The following is a 19,133-nucleotide window of genomic DNA, read 5'->3' as shown; positions in this document are numbered from 1 at the left end:
AAGTCACTAACATGGAGGAGGCATCCTCTTTTCTAGAAACAATAGAGTTTCTTACCCATGGTCTTATACACCCTACAAAAGCCCTCTAGCACATTCTCAACCTACGAACTTTCTCTGAACTTGCCTACCATCATTAATGGGGAGAGAGTTATCAACCACTTATGTGATCTTTTAAACATTAAAGTGACTCGAGGTAAGAAGGGTGTTGTGGCACACACCTTCAATCCCAATACAAGGCAGTCTTCAAACCAGCTGAGGCTTCAGTGAGACAGACTGTCTCAATAATGACAAGAAAAGACCAGTTGAGGTTGCAGTGAGACCAACCATTTCAGTAATGATGAAAGCAAAGACCAGCTAATGTACACAACTGTCATCCTAGCACTTGAAGGCAACAAAAGCAGGACACTGACCTTTAATTTCAGACCAGCCAGGACAATGCAATGAGTCTCACAAAATAGTCAAAATCCTTAACCGCTTCAGCAAAAGGTTTAAATTGTGTAACTAAATCATGGTGAGAAACTCAAATCCTGAGTTGCATACAAAACAATTTATTTCTTTATAAAAAATGACCTAATAGTGCATATTTTAAATCATTACCCAATTTAGTGAGAAACAATTCAATGCAAACTACAAAACAGCTTATAAAGCCAGAGTTACATAGAACAACAAAAATAATAAATAGACTTACTAAAATAAGTAGGAAACAATTTAAATAGTCACTGTATTAAGCAGAAATCCACAGAAGTCTTAAGACAAGGATTTATACAAAGTAGAAAAAACTACAAATAATCTCAAACTTGCAAAATTCTGTTGTAGAGGGTTGGCTACTTATAACATTTCTGAATTAGTCTAAGCTAGGATGGTCCAGCTGTGTTTCCTCTGTTTTGAACTGTTCCTCTTCATGTGTACTGGCAGAAGGAACTTCATGTGGACTGTCAGCAGTCTGTCTGTTTAATCCATTTGACTCTTCTTGATCCTCACCAATACTACTCTCTTCAGCTATCACTTCTGAGAGAAAAATCAAATCATTATTACTCATTATAAGCAACTGGTCCAATCTAGATAAATACAAATCTCTCCAAAAGCTTACTTGATAGAAATCAAATCTATAATCACCTAGTTAAAATAACTAAGCCTAAATATAAACCAGTTTTTCACACATGCATAAAAGAACACTTAAAATGCAAAGGGTCCTGGGGAAGGCATAGCTCAGTCATAGAATCAATTCAGATCAGCAATTTTGAGGTCCTGGATTCAATCCTGGTACTCTCAAATACAAAAGCTAAGTTTCCGAAAATATTATATTCAAACTCTTCATTCTTACTCAAATGTAACTTCTCGTTCAAAATAAAATTAAAAAGATTTAAAAGAAAAAAAAATTCAGACACAGGCCAAAAGATGACTCAATGGGGGAAGGTCAAGCCTGATTAACCCAATGGTGGAAGGAAAGAATAGACTCCCAAATTGTCCCAACTTGTATGTGCAGGAATACACATGCACATACACACCCATACACAGGCAGAGGCACAGGCACACACATACATACATAATGTCAAGACAAATGCAGCTAAATTTTACATCAAAGTGATTAATAGTAAAGAAAATTTAAACCAGGGATCAAGACATATGCCTGTTAATCCCTGCACTTACAACTCTGTCTGGAGAAAAAGAAACCTTAAAATATTTCATTACATCTTCATATGATTTTTAATATGTATTCCTACTTAGAATTGTGTGTAGGTATGTGCACATGAATGCAGGAACCCCTTGATGTCAGAACTCACTCTGTATACCAGACTGGCCTTGAACTCACAGACTTCTACCTGCCTCTACCTCCTAAGCATTGGGATTAAAGGCATGCACCACTCACTGCTCAGATGGATGAGACATAACATGGTATTTACTTACTATAGTTATTTTTTTAGGTATTTATTTATTTGTTTATTTGTTTATTTGTTTGTTTGTTTGTTTATTTATTTATTTATTTATTTATGTTGTTTTTCAAGACAGGGTTTCTCTGTGTAACAGCCCTGTCTGTCCTGGAACTCACTTTGTAGACCAGGTTGGCCTCAAACTCACAAGAGCTTCACCTGCTTCTGCCTCCGAATGCTGGGATTAAAGGCTTGTGCCACCACTGCCCAGCTGGATGAGACATTTTACAATATAATATTTTTTACTATGGTTCTTTTTTTAGACTTTTATTTTTATTTTTCTGTATGCACACATGTGCAGGTGCCCAATGAGGCCAGAAATGGGCATTGGGTCTTCTAAAACTGCAGTTATAAGCTATTGTGAACCACACAATGTAGGTGCAAAGAACAAAAGGGTCCAGGAAGTGCTTTTATTCAGGCAAAACATTTATATACAATAAATAAGTAAATCTAGAAAATATTTAAATACAGTTTCAGGGCTACAGGATGGCTCAAGGTGTTAATAAAATGTTCTGCTCTTGCAAAAGACCTAAGTCCAGTTCCCAGCACCCACAGTGGGCAGCTTACAACAGCCTAGAATTCTGGGTACCTAAACTTACATAGATATAATCAGAGATATATATTAGACACATAATGATAAAAAAACATAGTATCTCTGTTCTGAACCCAGTTTGCTTAAAAAAACAAGCAAATAAGAGAACAAACAAACAAGTAAGAGAAAAAACAAAAAAAACAGGAAATTTGTGCTGGGGTACAGTCCAGAGTAGAACAAAGGCATTAATACACATAAGGACTTAGGTCCAAAAATAAAGAAATAAAAAATGGGAAAGAGATGCTACAGATAAGTAAACTATAAAAAGTACAAATAAAAATAGAATACCCAGGGCTGGAGAGATGGCTCAGTGGTTAAGAGCACTGGCTGCTCTTCCAGAGGTCCTGAGTTCAATTCCCAGCAACCACATGGTGGCTCACAACTATCTGTAATGAGATTTGATGCCCTCTTCTGGTGTCTGTAGACAGCTATAGTGTACTTATGTAAAATAAATAAATAAATAAATATTTTTTAAAAAATTAGAATACCATAATAAAAAGCATTTTTAGTAGCCAAGTGTACAGCACACCTATAACCCCATCACCTTAGGAGGCTGAGGCAAGAAGATCACTAAGTGGGTAAGTGGAAAGTTAACTATGTAGCTTAGAAAGACCTCAACTCAAAATAAAATTTTAAGGAAGGGTTGAGGATGCAGTTCAGTGGAAGAGTGCTTACTCAGCTTGTCCACGCCCATTTCAATCTCCAATGTCTGCCATCCCTAAAAAAGCATTTTAGTACCCTACTTACATCACAAAAATTGATTGCTAATCCTCAGTGACTAGAAAGATGTTATATTTACTATTATGACAAGCTGGTGCAGTAGTACAAACCTATAACCTGGGCTCTCAGGAGGCTAAGAAAAGATAAAGGTAAGTTCAAGGCCTGTCTAGGTTATAGAATTAGTTTAAGGCTAGCTTGGGCAACCTATTGAGACCCTGTATAGCTCAATGATACAGTGCCTGCCTAGTATGTGCAAAGTACTGGGTTCAATCCTCAGAACTAAAATGTACTGATTCCACAATAATAATTTTCCTAAGTATGATTCTAAAATGTATGTAAAGTACTTTAAGAAGTCAAAGAAGAATATTGTTAATATATTAGCCCTATGAGAAAGTTATCCAGAAAACCATCTTAAACATTCTTTAAGGATTCCAAATAGCAAGCATACATACATTCACTCTCTCTAAAATATACACATACATACATACATAAACTTAACATCACTTTTCTATTCCTAGAGGTATTATTTCAAGAGATAGTAAAGACGTTAAAATTTCTAACATGCCCTAGATATTATATGGTAGCTCATAAAACCAACATAAAATTTACCATTTTCTAGGGACTGGCTATTACTCAGTAGCTTTGCCTGCCTTCTTTCCAAGGCCAGCTGTTTATTTCTCTCAATTCTCTGTTGCTGCTCTTCTGTTAGACTTCTACTTGATTCAGAAGCAAACTTCTTACTGTCAGATGAACTTGTCAAAAAGGGATCAAATCCAGTAGCAGTTACATCAAGGTTATTAGTCTCCTCAACTTCATCTGTGGGAGAAAATAAAAAGTTAATACAACTGAAGTATTAGATGAGTTAGAGAAAGAACTTATACAACAATCAACTGAAGAAGCTTCAGTGGTAAGTGGCCTGACCTGACAAAAGTATTTGTGAGGTAGAAAAATATGGCCAATACTGGCTGATTCAGGTAAAATATTTACAAATTACTCTGCATGTTATATCAAATGGACTTGTTAAGAGGTCTGGGAAGAAGCTCAGTTGGTATAGGAAGCACAAAGGCCTGGGTTTGATCTCCAGTACTGAACTGGGTGTGGTGAAAAAAACTCCTATAAGCCCAGTATTTGGAAGATCCAGAAGTGAGCTCAGGTCATCTTAAAACCCTATCTCAAAAAAACAAAATATATAAGAAAGTTAAATTTGGTAGTACAAACCTGTAATTCCAGAACACCAGACAGAGGTGGAGGCAGGGAGGTGAGAAGTTCAAGGTTCCACTAACTGGCAAGTTTAAAGCTACCCCGGGTTACTTGAGACCTTACATTTTTGTTTTGTTTTTCATGACAAGGTTTCTCTATGTAGCCCTGGCTATCCTGGAATTTGATCTGTAAATCAAGCTGGCCTTGAACTCAGCAATCTGCCTGCCTCTGCCTCCCCACCCCCACCCGGCTTGAGCTGCTGTCTTTAAAAAAAGGGGGGAGGGGGTCAGGCATGAGCCTTTAATTCTAGCACCTGGGAGGTCTACAGGAAAGTCAGGAATATAGAGAAAAACCCATAAAAAACCCATAAATCTCAAATAGTCAAAAACCGAAGGAAGGAAGGGGGGAGGGAGGGAGGGAGGGAGGAAAAAAAGAAGAGAAGGAGAATGAGTAATGAATGAGAAGGATGTAATTTTAACAGTAGTCAGGAAGATTTAAATTAGTTTGTATCTAAGCACAGTTTGAAGAGGAAAAGAAAATTAACTGTTTTGAACCAGGGAAATTCCAGGTTTTACTCTTAATGAAATAAGAAACCACTGCAATATTAAGGTAGAGACTTAACTGATCTGTTAGAAATGGAAAAATCTTAGCAAGGTGATAGTGGTGCTACCCACCCAGTACCGAATAGGCAGAGGCAGGCAGATCTCTGAGTTCAAGGGCCAGGACTGGTCTACAAAGTGAGTTTCAGGACAGCCAACACTACACAAAGAAACTATTGTTGGGGGGTAGAAGGTATCTAATCTAATGCCTGATTCATTTGGAGAAAAACAAGTAAAGAAAGAATAGAGAAAAGTTCAGTAAGGTAGTTTAGCAAATAAAGGTACATTTCACATACACATAAAAAATAGATAAATTTTAAGAATATATCATAGAAAAAGAATAAAGGATATTTACCAGTAAACATTAACAAAATTTTCAGCATTTCAGAATAATCTTTAAAAAATGAGGGACAGTGAAACTGGAGTTACAGGTGAGCTGCCACACGGGTACTGGATATCAAATCCATAGCCTCTGGATGAACAGCCAGTGAGCCAATCTCTCCATGGCCCTACCTCCAGACCGCCTCCCCAACCCTTCCCCACCTGTTTTTTTTTTTTTTTTTTTTAAAGAAAAAGAAGGGCTAAAAGTTGTGTGGTAGTTCACACCTAGCACTTGGGAGGCTGAAGAAGAATTACCACAAATTCAAGGCCAGTTTAAGCTACATAGTTCCAGGCTAGACCAGGCTACAGAATGAAAGACTATCTCAAGGAAAATAAATGAGGGCTAGAGGGATGGCTCAATGTTTATGAGCATTGACTGCTCTTCCAAGAGGTCCTGAGTTCAATTCCCAGCAAACACATTGTGGCTTACAACCATCTGTAATAGGATCTCCCGTGTCCTGTTCTGAAGACAGCTACAGTGTACTTACATACATTAAATAAATATTTAAAGAAAAGGAAAAAGAAATGAGCAAAGAAGGGCTGGGAGAGAATACCTCAATAGTAGTGCGTGCCATGTGCAAAGTGCTAGTCCAATCCTTACTTAGTCCTAAGGAAGGAAGGGAAGGAGGAATGAAAGACTCACTAAGCACAGTTCATATGACTGTGAATTGTCCTCTAACCACATGAGTTCCATGGTACACCTATGGAGGTTAGAGGACAATTCACAGGAGTTTGTTCTCTCCTTCCACCAGTGGACCCCAGGGACCAAACTCTGGTTGTCAGGATCAGTGACAAGCACCTTTACCTGTTGAACCATCTCACCCACCCCCAGACTTTTGGAAGAATTATTCAATCACACTGTGCTTACTTTAGAGTTGTACAGTAATATATTTTTGATAAAAAATTAAGACTTTTATGTTAAAATAAAAAAATATATTAATAAAATTAATTAAGTACTCAAACATTCCGTGTTTGTGTGAATGGTATCTGCATGTTTGTCTGGAGGCAAGGTCAACATTAGTTGTCTTCCTGTATTATTTACACCCCTTTTTTGAGACAAGGTCTCTCACTGAACCTAGAGCTCAATACTGAGTTAGACTGGATGCCCAGCAAGTCCTAGGTCCTTCCTGTCTGGGATTATGTCACACGGGTGCTGGTGATTCAAAGTCAAGTCCTCATGCTTACAAAGCAAGCACTTTACCCACTGAGTCATCTCCCCAGCCCCAAAACACATTTTGTTTGGGGGTCTATTTGCTCAACATACACAGATACCTGGAATCCCAGCACTCAGGTTTCAGACAGGATTCTACCTCAAACAAGGAAGCAAAAGGTGAAAGAAAATAAAGATCCTCTGATTAAGGCCTTTCCTATGTCAACATGATTCTTCTGAATGACTCACGTTGATTTATGCCAATGTACAAGGCATACATCCCAAATCACCTTTGGCTGACCTCTACTGCTTAATAAAAACACTTGTGATACCTTCTCTATCTAGCTTCTTCCCAGTTAATATAACTTTTGTTCATGCACCTCACATCTAATTACAAACTACTGACAAAGTTATTTGTCTAACTCAATCTATACACTATAAACTTCGAAGCTTAATTTTACTCATCTTTTATCCTCAAGCCTTCAGCGCAACAATAGATAGCTCAAACATGCTATTAAACAAAACAACTAACCCAGAATTATAGCCTCTAGTATTTAAGACCATAGTAATTATTTTGACATGCCAAATTGTATACCATTAATAAATACCATTTTTTAAAAGAATTTAAAATCCTAGACTATTTTTTAAGAATTATTTTATTCATATGAGTACACTGTAGCTGTCTTCAGACACACCAGAAATCTGATCCCATTACAGATGGTTGTGAGCCACCATGTGGTTGCTGGGAATTGAACTCAGGCCCTCTGGAAGAGCAGTCAGTGCTCCTAACCTCTAAGCCATCTCTCCAGCCCTAATCCCAGACTATTTATACCAGTGGTTCTCAACCTATGGATCAGTGGAGTGTCCAACAAGCCTGTCACAGGGGTTGCCTAAAATCATCAGAAAACACAGATATTTACATTATGATTCACAACAGTAGCAAAGATATAGTTATGCACTAGTAACAAAAACAAATGTATGGTTGGGGGTCACCATAATAACATCCCCATGAGGAACTGTATTAAAGGTCTGCAACATTGCCAAGGTTGAGAACCACTGATTTATAAACAATAAGAGGATTGTGTGTGGTGTTTATTATTTATAACTCATCATATACATTACTAGTTAAAAAATAAGTATGAGGGACTGGAGAGGCGGTTCAGTGGTTAAGAGCACTTGCAGAGGACCACAGTTTGGTTTCCAGCATCCATGTTAGGCAGCTCACAACATCCTATAAACCCAGCTCTAGTGTTTGGGTTACTGCACTCAGACATGCACACATCCAAGTACAGATGCACACATAAATATACATGTTTTAAAAAGTTTTTAAAATCTTCATGTATGGAGCCATCGCACAGAAAATCTGATAACTATACAGATCCTGTCGGCAGGAACCATCTGTTTTGATGTATGTGACTGTCTATGGTTGCATTGTACAACTATAGCAATGCAATCAATACCAGGTACAGTCACACAGTCTTCCTAAAGTCCTATAGCCATGGATCTAGTTTTTTGAATTTTCTTTTAAACAGGGTCTTATATAATCTAACTTAGCCTCAAATTCACTATGTAGTCAAGGATGGCCTTCAATTTTTGAGTCTTCTACTCCCACCTCTCAAGTGGTGGGAAAACAGACATGTGTTATCTATCACAATGATAGATAACACACGTTCAGTGAAATGGAAATGTTCATCAACAAACTATTCAACCTAATTCCCCAGAGCCAGTTTTTCTAATGGTTTCTAAGCATATGAACACTCTAGTTTAACATATATTTGTACTGATAAGAACTGCAAAATATCAATGAAATAAGTAAGTTCCTAAATAAGCTTCACAGCCTTTCTTCAATCCTGGAACATTCATGATGGAAAAACTAACTCTAGAAGTTGTCCTGATTTCCACACACATGACATGGCACACAAACAATATAAATAAATGTTAAAAATCCCCCTTTTTTATAGATACTTTCTGTAACATGTCTAACGATACTGCAATCCTCTTTTTTTGATTGTATGCATGAAATAGAGTCTCAGTAAGTAGTCCTGGCTGTCCTTGGAGCTCCTGTATACAGACCAAGTTGGCCTTAAACTCGGAACGTTCTGCCTGCCTCTGCTTCCTGAGCACTGGGATTTTAGGCGTGTTTACCACCATGCCAGGTTACCATCATATTTTTAGGAAATAAATTTTAAGAGAAAAGGAGTCAAGAAAAGTAACATGGACTTGAGCAAAATACAATGATATACACATGAAAATCTCATAGTAAAGCACATTCTTTTAGAAGAAGGAAGTGAGACAGGGTCTAAGTAGCCTTGGCAGTCCTGGAACTCAGTATGTACAAGGCTGGCTTTCAACTCACAAAGATCCATCTACTTCTCCCTCTTAAGTGCTGAGATTACAAGCATGCGACTCCATTACCTGGATGAAACTCATTCTTTTGTATGCTAGCTATAATACTTAAAAAAAAAAAAGTGTCAAATATAAATATTACTGGGCTGAAGAGATTATCTCAGTAAATAAAGGTACTTGCTGCCAAGCCTGATGACATGAGAGTGATCTCTACAGTTTATACCCACATTAACAAATAGCTCACCACATACACACACACAGACACACACACACACACACAAAACTACATTCTAAATTTACCAAATTCTAGACTTAACTATTAACTACACTGTGGTTACATAAATATTGGGTTAAGACCTCAGTTGTACATTATGTTGCCTACTCCAGCTAGACCCATTTCTAAAAGCTACATTGTAATAAAGTGAACAAACATAATTACCAGTATTGTTAACAAAATCTTCATGAACAATAGGCAAATCAAGTCGAATTCGCTTTAAACAGGTCTGGAAAAAAAAAAGACATTTTCCCCCATTTTTATCAATAAGTTGAGAAGGGAACAATCACTTATTCATATCTAAAAGAGCTGTATTTCAAATAATGACTATTAATTTTCCTGTCTTAATGAGACAGATTTCAAAAGTAAGACTCCTAAACAGCAATTCAGCTTCAAGTAAACCCATCCTTGTACTACTTAGCATTGTGAATGACACTCATGATAATCACACTTACCTGAACCTCCTTTTTATTTCCTAGGTTTTCAACTCTGTCAATAAAATCTTCAAATTGCAGTTTGGGGAATAGCCTATGTGCCCAGTGCTCCATGTGTCTGATTAGCGTTTTCAAGTCTTCAGCCTGACACATAAAAATAAAAATGCTGAACAGAAGACTCAATCTCATAGCTGACCATGTCAGCAGATTTTAGCATTTAAAGGCAATGCCAAAGTCACTGCTGTCAAATTTATAAGGCTAAGAAACTTTTAGAAAGAAACAGAAGAGGGCTTGGAAGATCATAATCTCAGAAAGCATTTGGAAAAAGAGTGCTGGATACAGATTTTGATTTAGACCCAGAATTTTAGAAATTAGCGGGGAAAATAACACCACAGTGCTAGGAAGACAGTTCTGTTGGTTAAATGGCTAGGGAATAGGCCTGAGAACTGGAGTACAATCCCTAGCCCCACATTATAAACAACAACAAAAAAAGACAAAAAACCCACAGGCATAGTAGCTGTGCTGGATAGTTTTATGTCAGCTCAACACAGGCTAGTCACTGGAGAAGAGGGAGCCTCAATTGAGAAAATGCCTCAGTATAATGGGCTATAGGCAGCCCTGAAGGGTATTTCCTTAATTGGTTGAGGTAGGGAGGCTTAATCTATTTCAAGTGAAGCCATTTCTAGGCAGGCGGTCCTGAGTTCTGTAAAAAAACAAGCTGAGCAAGCCATGGAGAACAAACCAATAAGCAGCACTTCCCTATGGTCTCTGCAGTGATAAATGAAATAAATACTTTCCTCCCAACTTGATTTTGGTCATGGTGCTTCATCACAACAATAGAAACCCTAACCAAATCAGTGGCAGACCTTATAATTTTAGTGCTAAAAAAATAAAGGAAGGCTGATCCTGAGGCTCACTGGAAAGAGCCTAGAGGAAGCACACCTGCAGTTGACCTCTGGCAACCACTCACACATATTGAGAGAAAATAGCAGTACAAAATAGAACAATGTTTTTTAAAAATCCTATGTGCATCTTTTTGGAAGTGTACGTAAAACCCCAAAATAAGCTTTAATAAAAGATGTCAAAATATCTCTCAGGAATCACTGAAAACTCTTGACAGCTTCCTAAATACAAGCTTTGAAAATTCAGAAATACACTCCAAAACCCCAAGAAGAAAGCAGATACTTGTGTTAACAGTTAACACTCTCAAACCATAACATCCCTCTACATTTAAAACCCAAAAAGATTACTAAAAATAAATTTTAAAAATCAAGTTCAATAAACTTAACTAAGAAGTTATAATGCCTGCCTTTACTGTAAAACATCTCACTTTTCACTTAACAATACTATAAACTAGAAGAATGATTAAAAGCACAGACCCTGGAACAGAAAACATATATTTGAATACAAATTGCTTAGCCTTCCGTGCCTATTTCTTCAAGTATAAAATATACTCACAGGATCATTGTGAGGGTTAAAGCAAGAGAAGCACGTGACAAAGTAAACACTCACACGTTAGCTGGTACAGGTACTGTAATTCAACCCTGACTAGAACGCACAGTAGGGCATACCTTTTATCCCAGCATTCAGGAGGCAGAGGCAAGCAGATCTCTGGGAGTTCAAGACCAGCCTGGTCTGCAAAAAGAAAAAAAAAAAAAAAAATCAATCTCAAACCCAAAAAAGAAAACATACAGCTCTTCCAGAGGACTGAATTCAGTTTCCAGCACCCACATCAAACATCTCAAAAATGCTTCTAATTCTAACTTCAAGAAATCAAACACTTTCTTCTTTGGGCCTTTGAAAGCATCTGAGCCCATACAAATACACCCACACATACATAGAATTAAAGTTCAAAATTAAAATAAACAGGAATAGAACTAGACATTATGCAATATCTTAGAGACACATATAACCAATAGAAGCAGTAGTAATTCTCATGAATCTTAAAAACGACTCTTTAAGGTAGTGGTGGTGCAGAAGTCTTTAATCCCAGCACATGGGAGGCTGAGTTTGAGCCCAGCCTTATCAACAAAGTGAGTTCTAAGATAGCCAGATCTGCACAGAGAAACCCTGTCTTGAGAAGCTTAAAAAAGAAAAAAAAGACCCTTTGAGAAAAAGCCAAGTAAATTTTATTGCTATTCACTTTAAGGTAAAATTTGGGGTAAGAGACTCCAATGTAATTTTCCTAAAGCCATGTTAAACATGGTGGTAAAAAATGAAACTACACAAGATGTTCTCTTAATTCTCCCAAGTACCCTATTTGACTGAAGCTATTTCTTTAGAGGTGATGATTAACAACAGTATATATTCAGATGTTTTTTCACTTCACTTTCTCCTGCTTTACTTATTCACTTTACATCTCACTCATTGTCCCATTTACCCCCTCCTACACCCCCTATTTACCTCCTTCCACAATCCTTCCATCCCTTCTCTCCTTCTCTTCTGAGCAACTGGGGGCATAGGTATTCCCCCCACCCTAGAACTTCAAGTCTTTGCAAGGCTAGGAGCTTCCTCTCCCACTGAGGGCAAACAAGGCAGCCCAGTCAGAACATATCCCATGTACAGGCAACAGCTTTTGGACAGCCCCTGCTCCAGTTGTTTGAGACCCACATAAAGACCAAGCTGCACATCTGTACATATTTGTGGGCCCTGTTATTTTTAAAAACAAAAAAGAAAAGCTCTAAAATAAGACAGGTATGATACAAGCCTTAATCACACACTTGGAAAGCAGACAAAGGCAGATCTCTGTGAGTTCAGGGCTAGAGTATTGGTCACTGTTCTATTGCTGTGAGAAGACACCATGACCAAAGTAAAGTTCACACTTACAACAAACAGAAAGCAAGTAAGAGTGTGTGGGGTGGGGATGAGGGAGTGTCTAAGTAACAGTTTTAAAGGTTTATAGTCCATTATCATCCTGGTGGGGAGCACGGTGGCACACACTAGAGCAATAGCTGCGAGCTACATTCTGAACCATAGGTAGAGAGAACAAGACTGGGCCTGGCATGGGCCCCACTTCCCTAACCCTTCTAATCCTTTCTAATATTGCTACTCCCTGAGGACTAAGCAGTTAAATACATGGCATTCTTATTAAGACCAACACAGCTAGCCAGGGCTACACAGTGCTACTTTGTCTCAAAAAATTTTTTAATAACAAAAGCCTAAAATAAACCAGACTGGGATGTACTCCAGGCAGTATTGTTTAAGATGTGTTTTGGCACTTGCCCTGAATTCAATGCCCATTGCTAAGAAACAAAGATTAATCAGACATTTCCTACCTCATGACCTTTCCCTTTGAATTTTGTCTTATCAAATACATGCCTTAGGGCTGGAAGCCCTCTCTCAGAAGTCAATCTGTGAAGAGAAATATATTTTGAATTTTTAGCCATGTGAAAACTAAGACCATGAGAAAAAATTTTCTTCCTAAACTGGAAAAAAATAAAATGTTTAAAAGAGAAAAAAACCCTTACAGAACTCTATCTAATCTCCAAATCACCCACCAAAGCTTGTAATAGTAGAAGAAAAACACTAACTGTGTAGAAATCTGTAAACGTATCAAAGTAAATGTCCATACCTCGAAGCATCTAGCTTGGGTAGATTCCTTTTAACTGTTCTCTTTGGCAGAACAGGAACAGGTGCTTGACTCCCTGATCCTAGTAAACAGACCAAAATTTAGCATTAAAAATTGTCCTCCGACCTCCATATGCACACATAGTAGCACCTGTGTGTCCACATACATTCAGATACACACAAATAAACAAATATACTTATTTTTGTTTGTTGTTTGTTTGAGACAGGATTTCTTTGCATAGTTTTGGCTATCCTGTAACTTGCTCTGTAGACCAGGCTGGCCTTCTCACTGAGATCCTCCTGCCTCTGCCTCACAAGTGCCAGGATTGAAGAAAGAAATGTGCCATCATTACCAACCAGCCAGTAATTGTTTTCAAAATTCAAGCCTTATTTGCAAAATGTACCATTTCTAAGTTAATCTGTGTGGCACATTTCAGAAGGCTACAGCAGGATTGCAAGAGCAAAGCTAACCTGGAATACACTCTGAGTTCTTGTCTTAAAAACCAATGAACAACTAAGCTCACACCTTTAATCCTAGCATTTGAAAGACAGAAGCAGTTAGATCTCTGAGTTTGAGGCTACCAGAGTCTACAAGACAGAGCTATATGAAAAAATCCTATTTAAAAAAAAAAAAAAGGCTGGAGAGGAGGCTCAGTGGTTAAGAGCACTGACTACTCTTCCAGAGGTCCTGAGTTCAAATCCCAGCAACCACATGGTGACTCACAACCATCTGTAGTGAGATGATGCCCTCTTCTGGTGTGTCTGAAGACAGCTACAGTGTACTTATATATAATAAATAAATCTCTTTTTTAAAAATAAACAAAACCAACAACAACAAAACCAGCAAACAAATTAAAGGACATTTCTGAGAAATTCTTGATACAGACCTTCATCAGGTTCAGCTTCTGCAGGATCTCTTTCTGGAGAGCCCGGAGGTGGGAAGGGAGGAAAAGTTTCATCCTCTACATGTTCATAATCTGGTATTTCAAACAAGCCATTTTCTTCTTGCTCTAACATCTTTTCCTCCAAGAGAAAAAAACATTATTTTATTCAGAATAGCCACAACAGTCTATCACACGATCTAGTTCCATCCAGTGAAAGCCATGTTACAATCAGTTAAACTACATTTCAAATTCATATAAGATTTTTCAAAAGTAGAGAAGATAGCATGAAAAAAAATGACTAAGCCAAACTGAGTTGTAATGTAGACCCTACTGCTAAATAACTCCATGTTTTTTAATGTTTGTGTACATGGGTGTTTTGCTTACATGTACGTCTGTGTACCAAATGCATACAGTGACTGTGAAGACCAGAAGAAATTATACCACTGGAATTCAAGTTACAGTTATAGGTGGGAATCAAACCCAGTCCTCTGTTAAGAGGTTAAGTCAGTGCTCTTAGCCATTGAGCCATTTCTTCAGCCCCCGGATTTATTAATTTTGATTCTTCCAACCTAGACCATATTTTGGGACTACAGATCCCTATTGTCCATTTTGCAGCCTTCGACTGTCAAGGGTATTTATTAACTCATACACAAAACTAAGTCCTTTTCTGGTGGACCAGGGAGCCATTAGAGTCTAGGTTTCTCTGTGTAGCCCTGTCTGTCTATCTGTCTGTCCCGAAACTTTATCTGTAGGCCAGGCTGGCCTCAAACTCAGAGATAAATCTGTGTCTGCCTTTGCCTCCCAAGTGCTGGGATCAAAGATGTGCGCTACTGCCACCCCACCATCTGGCTACAAAACTGAATTTCTAAATGCCCTCAACTCAAAGACACCCATCATGCTATTCAAGTTACAGACAAGTCATCTTTGACACTTCCTATATTCAACATAACATTTCTATTTAATTTCCTAAATACTCCTTCAATACTGTCCTTATCTCTAGAACCACTTCACAACACTTCTTGTTTCAAGCACACCATTATTTTCACTCACTTCTGCCGCTTTCAGTGAATTCTCACTACTGGTGGACTGAATTTTTGAAAATGTAAAGCTGACATCATGCTAAGATTCAGTTTAAGAAATCCAACATAGCTGGATGTGATGAACATGTTAATCCTAGCACTGAAAAGGCAGATGATCTCTTGAGTCAAGTCAATATAGTCGAAACAGCAAGTTCCAGGACAGCTAGAGAGACAGAGTCTCCAAAAAAAATTTTTTTTCAGTAGAGAAAAACAGGCTTTAAAATCCACAGATCCCAGCATTTAAAAGAAAGAAAATCAGGAACTCAAGGTCAGTCTTGGCTACATAGCAGTTCAAAGCTGGCCTAGATCATGACTCTTTTTAAAAAAAGAATAAAATTTATATAATGCCAACTTCACTTCACACTGTCCTTTTTTTTTTTTTTTTTAAGATTGATTGATTGATTTAATGTATGTGAGTACACTGTCATGGTCTTCAGACACACCAGAAGAGGGCATTAGATCCCATTACAGATGGTTGTGAGCCACCATGTAGTTGCTGGGAATTGAACTCACGACCTCTGGAAGAGCAGCCAGTGCTCTTAACTGCTGAGCCATCTCCCTAGCCCCTCCCTCTCTTTTTAAATTCCTTGAAAGAGCCATTTCCACTGTCAAGAACCTGAATGTTTCATACAAAGTTGTTTTTTGTTGTTGTTTTCCCCTAAACATGGTTTCTCTGTGTCTTCCTAGGTGATGGCCTGGAACTTGCTCTGTAGAGCAGGTTGGCCTCAAACTCAGAGATCTGTTTATCTTTGACTCCAGCTCTAGGATTAAAGCCTTGCACCACCACCAACACCTGGCAAAGATATATTTTTACCTGTGTGTCTGTGTATATGTGTAGTATGCATTATATTTGTTCAAAGAAGCAAAAGGGTAATGCATTTCCCAGAAACTAGAATTACAAGCAGTTGAGTGGTGGTGTAGCTGGTGGGAACAGAAAACAGGTCCTTTTCAAAAACGGTAAATCTCTTACACCCACTAAGCCCTACTCTTATATTTTTAAAAAGGGTCTTATATATAGGCCAAACTGGCCTCCAACTTCTGATCCTCCTGCTTCTACTTCCCAAGTGCTAACATTACATGCATTCTAAAAGCTCTTCCCTGACCTCTAATTTTTCTTAAATTTTAACCATTACCTCATCAGGAAAACCTATCTCAAACCAGGAGATTATCAACCAGCAATCCCAACACAAAGGTAGGAGGTCATCCTAGTTACAGATTTCAGGGCCAGCCTGAAATGTTGGTCTCCTATGTTGATTGTGGCTCTTAGGACAAAAATCATGCAGGTCTCTTTGTTTCACAACTATGTCCCAAAACCTGATACACAACAGGTGCCCAATATGCATTTGCTAAGGAAAGGAATTTAAAAAGAATTCCAAGCCAGGAACAGTGAGTGTTATGTGCTGTAGTCCTAACACTCAAAGAGTCTAAAGTAGGAACCATGAGGCCAGTTAGGGCAACAGAATTCTTGTCTATACACAGGGAACATACAATACAGATGTAGGTTCAGTCGTTGGAGGGCTTGGCTAGAATCCACAAAGTTCTGAGTTCAATTCCAAGTACCCCATAAACTACCTTGGAGAGCAGGGGTAGTACATGGATTGTAATCCCAGTCCTCAGGAAGAGACAAAAAGATCAGAAATTTGTTACCTTCAGCCATATGGCTGAGCTAACCCCAGACTAGCTTGGGCTACATGAGAACCCCTATCTTTAACTAGAAATAAAAATCTTGTGCTGGAAAGATGGCTGTGGATGGTTAAGAACACAAACTGTTTTTGCAAAATATATCTGAGTTCAGTTGCCAGTACCACACACACTTCGACAGCTCACTAACACCTGTAGCTACTGCTTCAGGAGCTTTGACATCTAGTTTCATGTGCACATATCCCCCAAGATACAGTTAAACCTCCAGAATTTCCTAAATTAAAACTAAAAATATGGGCTGGAGAGTTGGCTCAGCAGTTAAGAGCACTGACTGCTCTTCCAAAGGATCTTGAGTTCAATTTCCAGTAACCACACGATGGCTCACATCATCTGTAATGGGATCTTATGCCCTCTTCTGGTGTCTGAAGACAGTGACAATGTATTCATATTAAAAATAAATAAATAAGTCTTAGAAAAACAAAAACTAAAGATATTATACTCAGAACATGTCTAAAACATAGCCAAAACTTTTGAATTTACTTTTTTGTTTGTTGTGTGTATGTATATGAGTGGGCATTATGTGCCATGAAAGAGGTCAAAGAACAACCTGCAGTGACAATTTTGGAATTTCAGTTTCTTTCTTTAAAAACACAGAAATATTATGTTTTCATTTTAACTCCTGGTATGAGAATTGGCTGCTTCAGATCATCCACAGCAGCTGATATGACTTGCTTCCTGCTGAAAGGGGAAGGGTGTGTGTGTGATTCTAACTGCAGATAGCTTCTGCAATTGTGTGCTGTTTAGAATTCTGGGGGGCTTTCCAGAGGGCATATAAAAGCCAGGGTTGATTGTTTGCTGTTGGTCATGGTTTATTAAGTAGTAGTGAGCAAAGACAAGAAATTACATATCCTGATGATGAAGGTCAAACTTGCCCCCAGGAACCTGACACCCCTTTATCAGCAGGATAACAATATCATTGTTTCTCTCTTTTTTTAGGGGGTTGAAAGGGTAGATTAAGGGTAGAAAAGGGTGGAAGAAAGAAGAACCCACAAAGTAGCAAAGGCCTACTATAAAGAATCTGTCGAGTCAATTCTTTTCTTCCATCTTTACATGAAATCCAGGGATCAAACTCAATAAAGCTTGGTATCCAAGCACTTTATTTACTTTACTAGCTGTCCCCAGTTCTAAATTTCTGCGACCATAAATATATAAAAACAACGTACAGGCTCCTAATATTAAACCGCTAAGTCTTTGAGTAAGTTTTATGATTCATTAAATTTGAGAACCAAGGGGTAGAGATTATACCTACCTTTGCGTTCTAGGCCCAGAAAAAGCACCCCAACCTCCAAACAACTAGTAAGTAATTCACTCCCATTTTAATGAGTTTGAAAACAGGGCTTAAAACTACAATATCCAGCAAATAACCAGTAAAGCACCAGGTGAGGCTTATCGGTAAACTGGTTTCTCTTAGTATTTGTAAAGAACTAGATGTTCCTTCTCTCCTTGACAAGGGTCACACAAAGTTTTAGACACTAATGATTATGTCTATTTCCCCTTCTTGGTCCTCAAAGCCCAGAGCAGCATGGGTAACTTCAACACCCGAAGCACAATTCCTTCCCAGACCTGTTTCCAAGATACAACTTTTTTCCTAATTGTCAAAAAACAAATGCTCCTCCCCCAAAAGGAAGTCCTACCATCCTAACTCAGGTTCCGCCTTGGGTGCCATCCCTAAAAATCTCGCATCTCCCTCCCCTCCTCTCGAGCCTGCCGCTCACCCTCCCTCTCAGTCAAACTCATTCCACACCCTCAGTTCCGAAGCTCGGCACAGGTCGGTGCGCGCCGTGAAGAAGCCGCCTCGGGTACAGGCCCGCCATTCTCTGGTCCCTCGGACGCCTCCCACCCGCTCCGCCCGCTGCTCCTCAGGCCCGGCTCTGGCGTGCGATCCCACTGCCCGCGTCCCGCGGCGGGCTTACCGCGCGGCCTCTGCTCCCAAAGCTGGCCTCACAGAAACGCATCTCACCTCATCCAAAGGCGGCCGCCGCCAAGCGCGCCAACAACACTTCTCGCGAGACTCGATCGCGAGACTCGGGACCGGAGCCCCGCCCACTGCGCTCTGAGCCCCGCCCACTACGCGCGGAGCCCCCAGCCCCACCCGGTGCGTCTTGAACTGCCGAAGTTCTGAGTTCTCCGGATTTAGAGACCGAACGGTGGAAACCAGGCGCGATAGTGCATGCCTGGAATCCCAGCGCTCTGCTGCTGAGGTCGGAGGATCGCCACAGGTTCCAGACCAGCGTCTACAGTCTCACCCAAAAAGAAAAAACTGATTTGTAGATGG

At 39.0% G+C, this 19,133-nt stretch overlaps 1 protein-coding gene across 2 annotated transcripts; it reads right to left on the bottom strand.

Annotated features, from left to right (window-relative positions):
* Nucleotides 1–573: 573 nt before the first annotated feature.
* On the bottom strand, nucleotides 574–18,844 carry TIPIN (TIMELESS interacting protein). Of its 2 annotated transcripts, none has more exons than XM_080930765.1 (8): nucleotides 18,819–18,844; nucleotides 14,082–14,217; nucleotides 13,199–13,277; nucleotides 12,903–12,978; nucleotides 9,649–9,771; nucleotides 9,359–9,422; nucleotides 3,853–4,059; nucleotides 574–1,008 (listed from the first exon to the last, which is right to left on the bottom strand). In XM_080930765.1, exons 2-8 carry the CDS (start codon nucleotides 14,209–14,211, stop codon nucleotides 845–847), a joined length of 843 nt encoding a protein of 280 aa, XP_080786891.1. In that variant the 5' UTR covers nucleotides 14,212–14,217; nucleotides 18,819–18,844; the 3' UTR covers nucleotides 574–844. The 2 variants fall into 2 exon arrangements, with proteins under 2 accessions (XP_080786891.1, XP_080786890.1); XM_080930764.1 differs by lacking the exon at nucleotides 18,819–18,844 and adding an exon at nucleotides 18,772–18,817 and having other exon boundaries at nucleotides 14,082–14,211.
* Between the last annotated feature and the right edge of the window lie 289 nt (nucleotides 18,845–19,133).

The sequence above is a fragment of the Micromys minutus genome, assembly GCF_963924665.1.
Source record: "Micromys minutus genome assembly, chromosome: 16".
NCBI lineage: Eukaryota > Metazoa > Chordata > Mammalia > Rodentia > Muridae > Micromys > Micromys minutus.
Note: the sequence above shows the minus strand (reverse complement) of the source record. Positions and strands in the feature narration are given on the sequence as shown.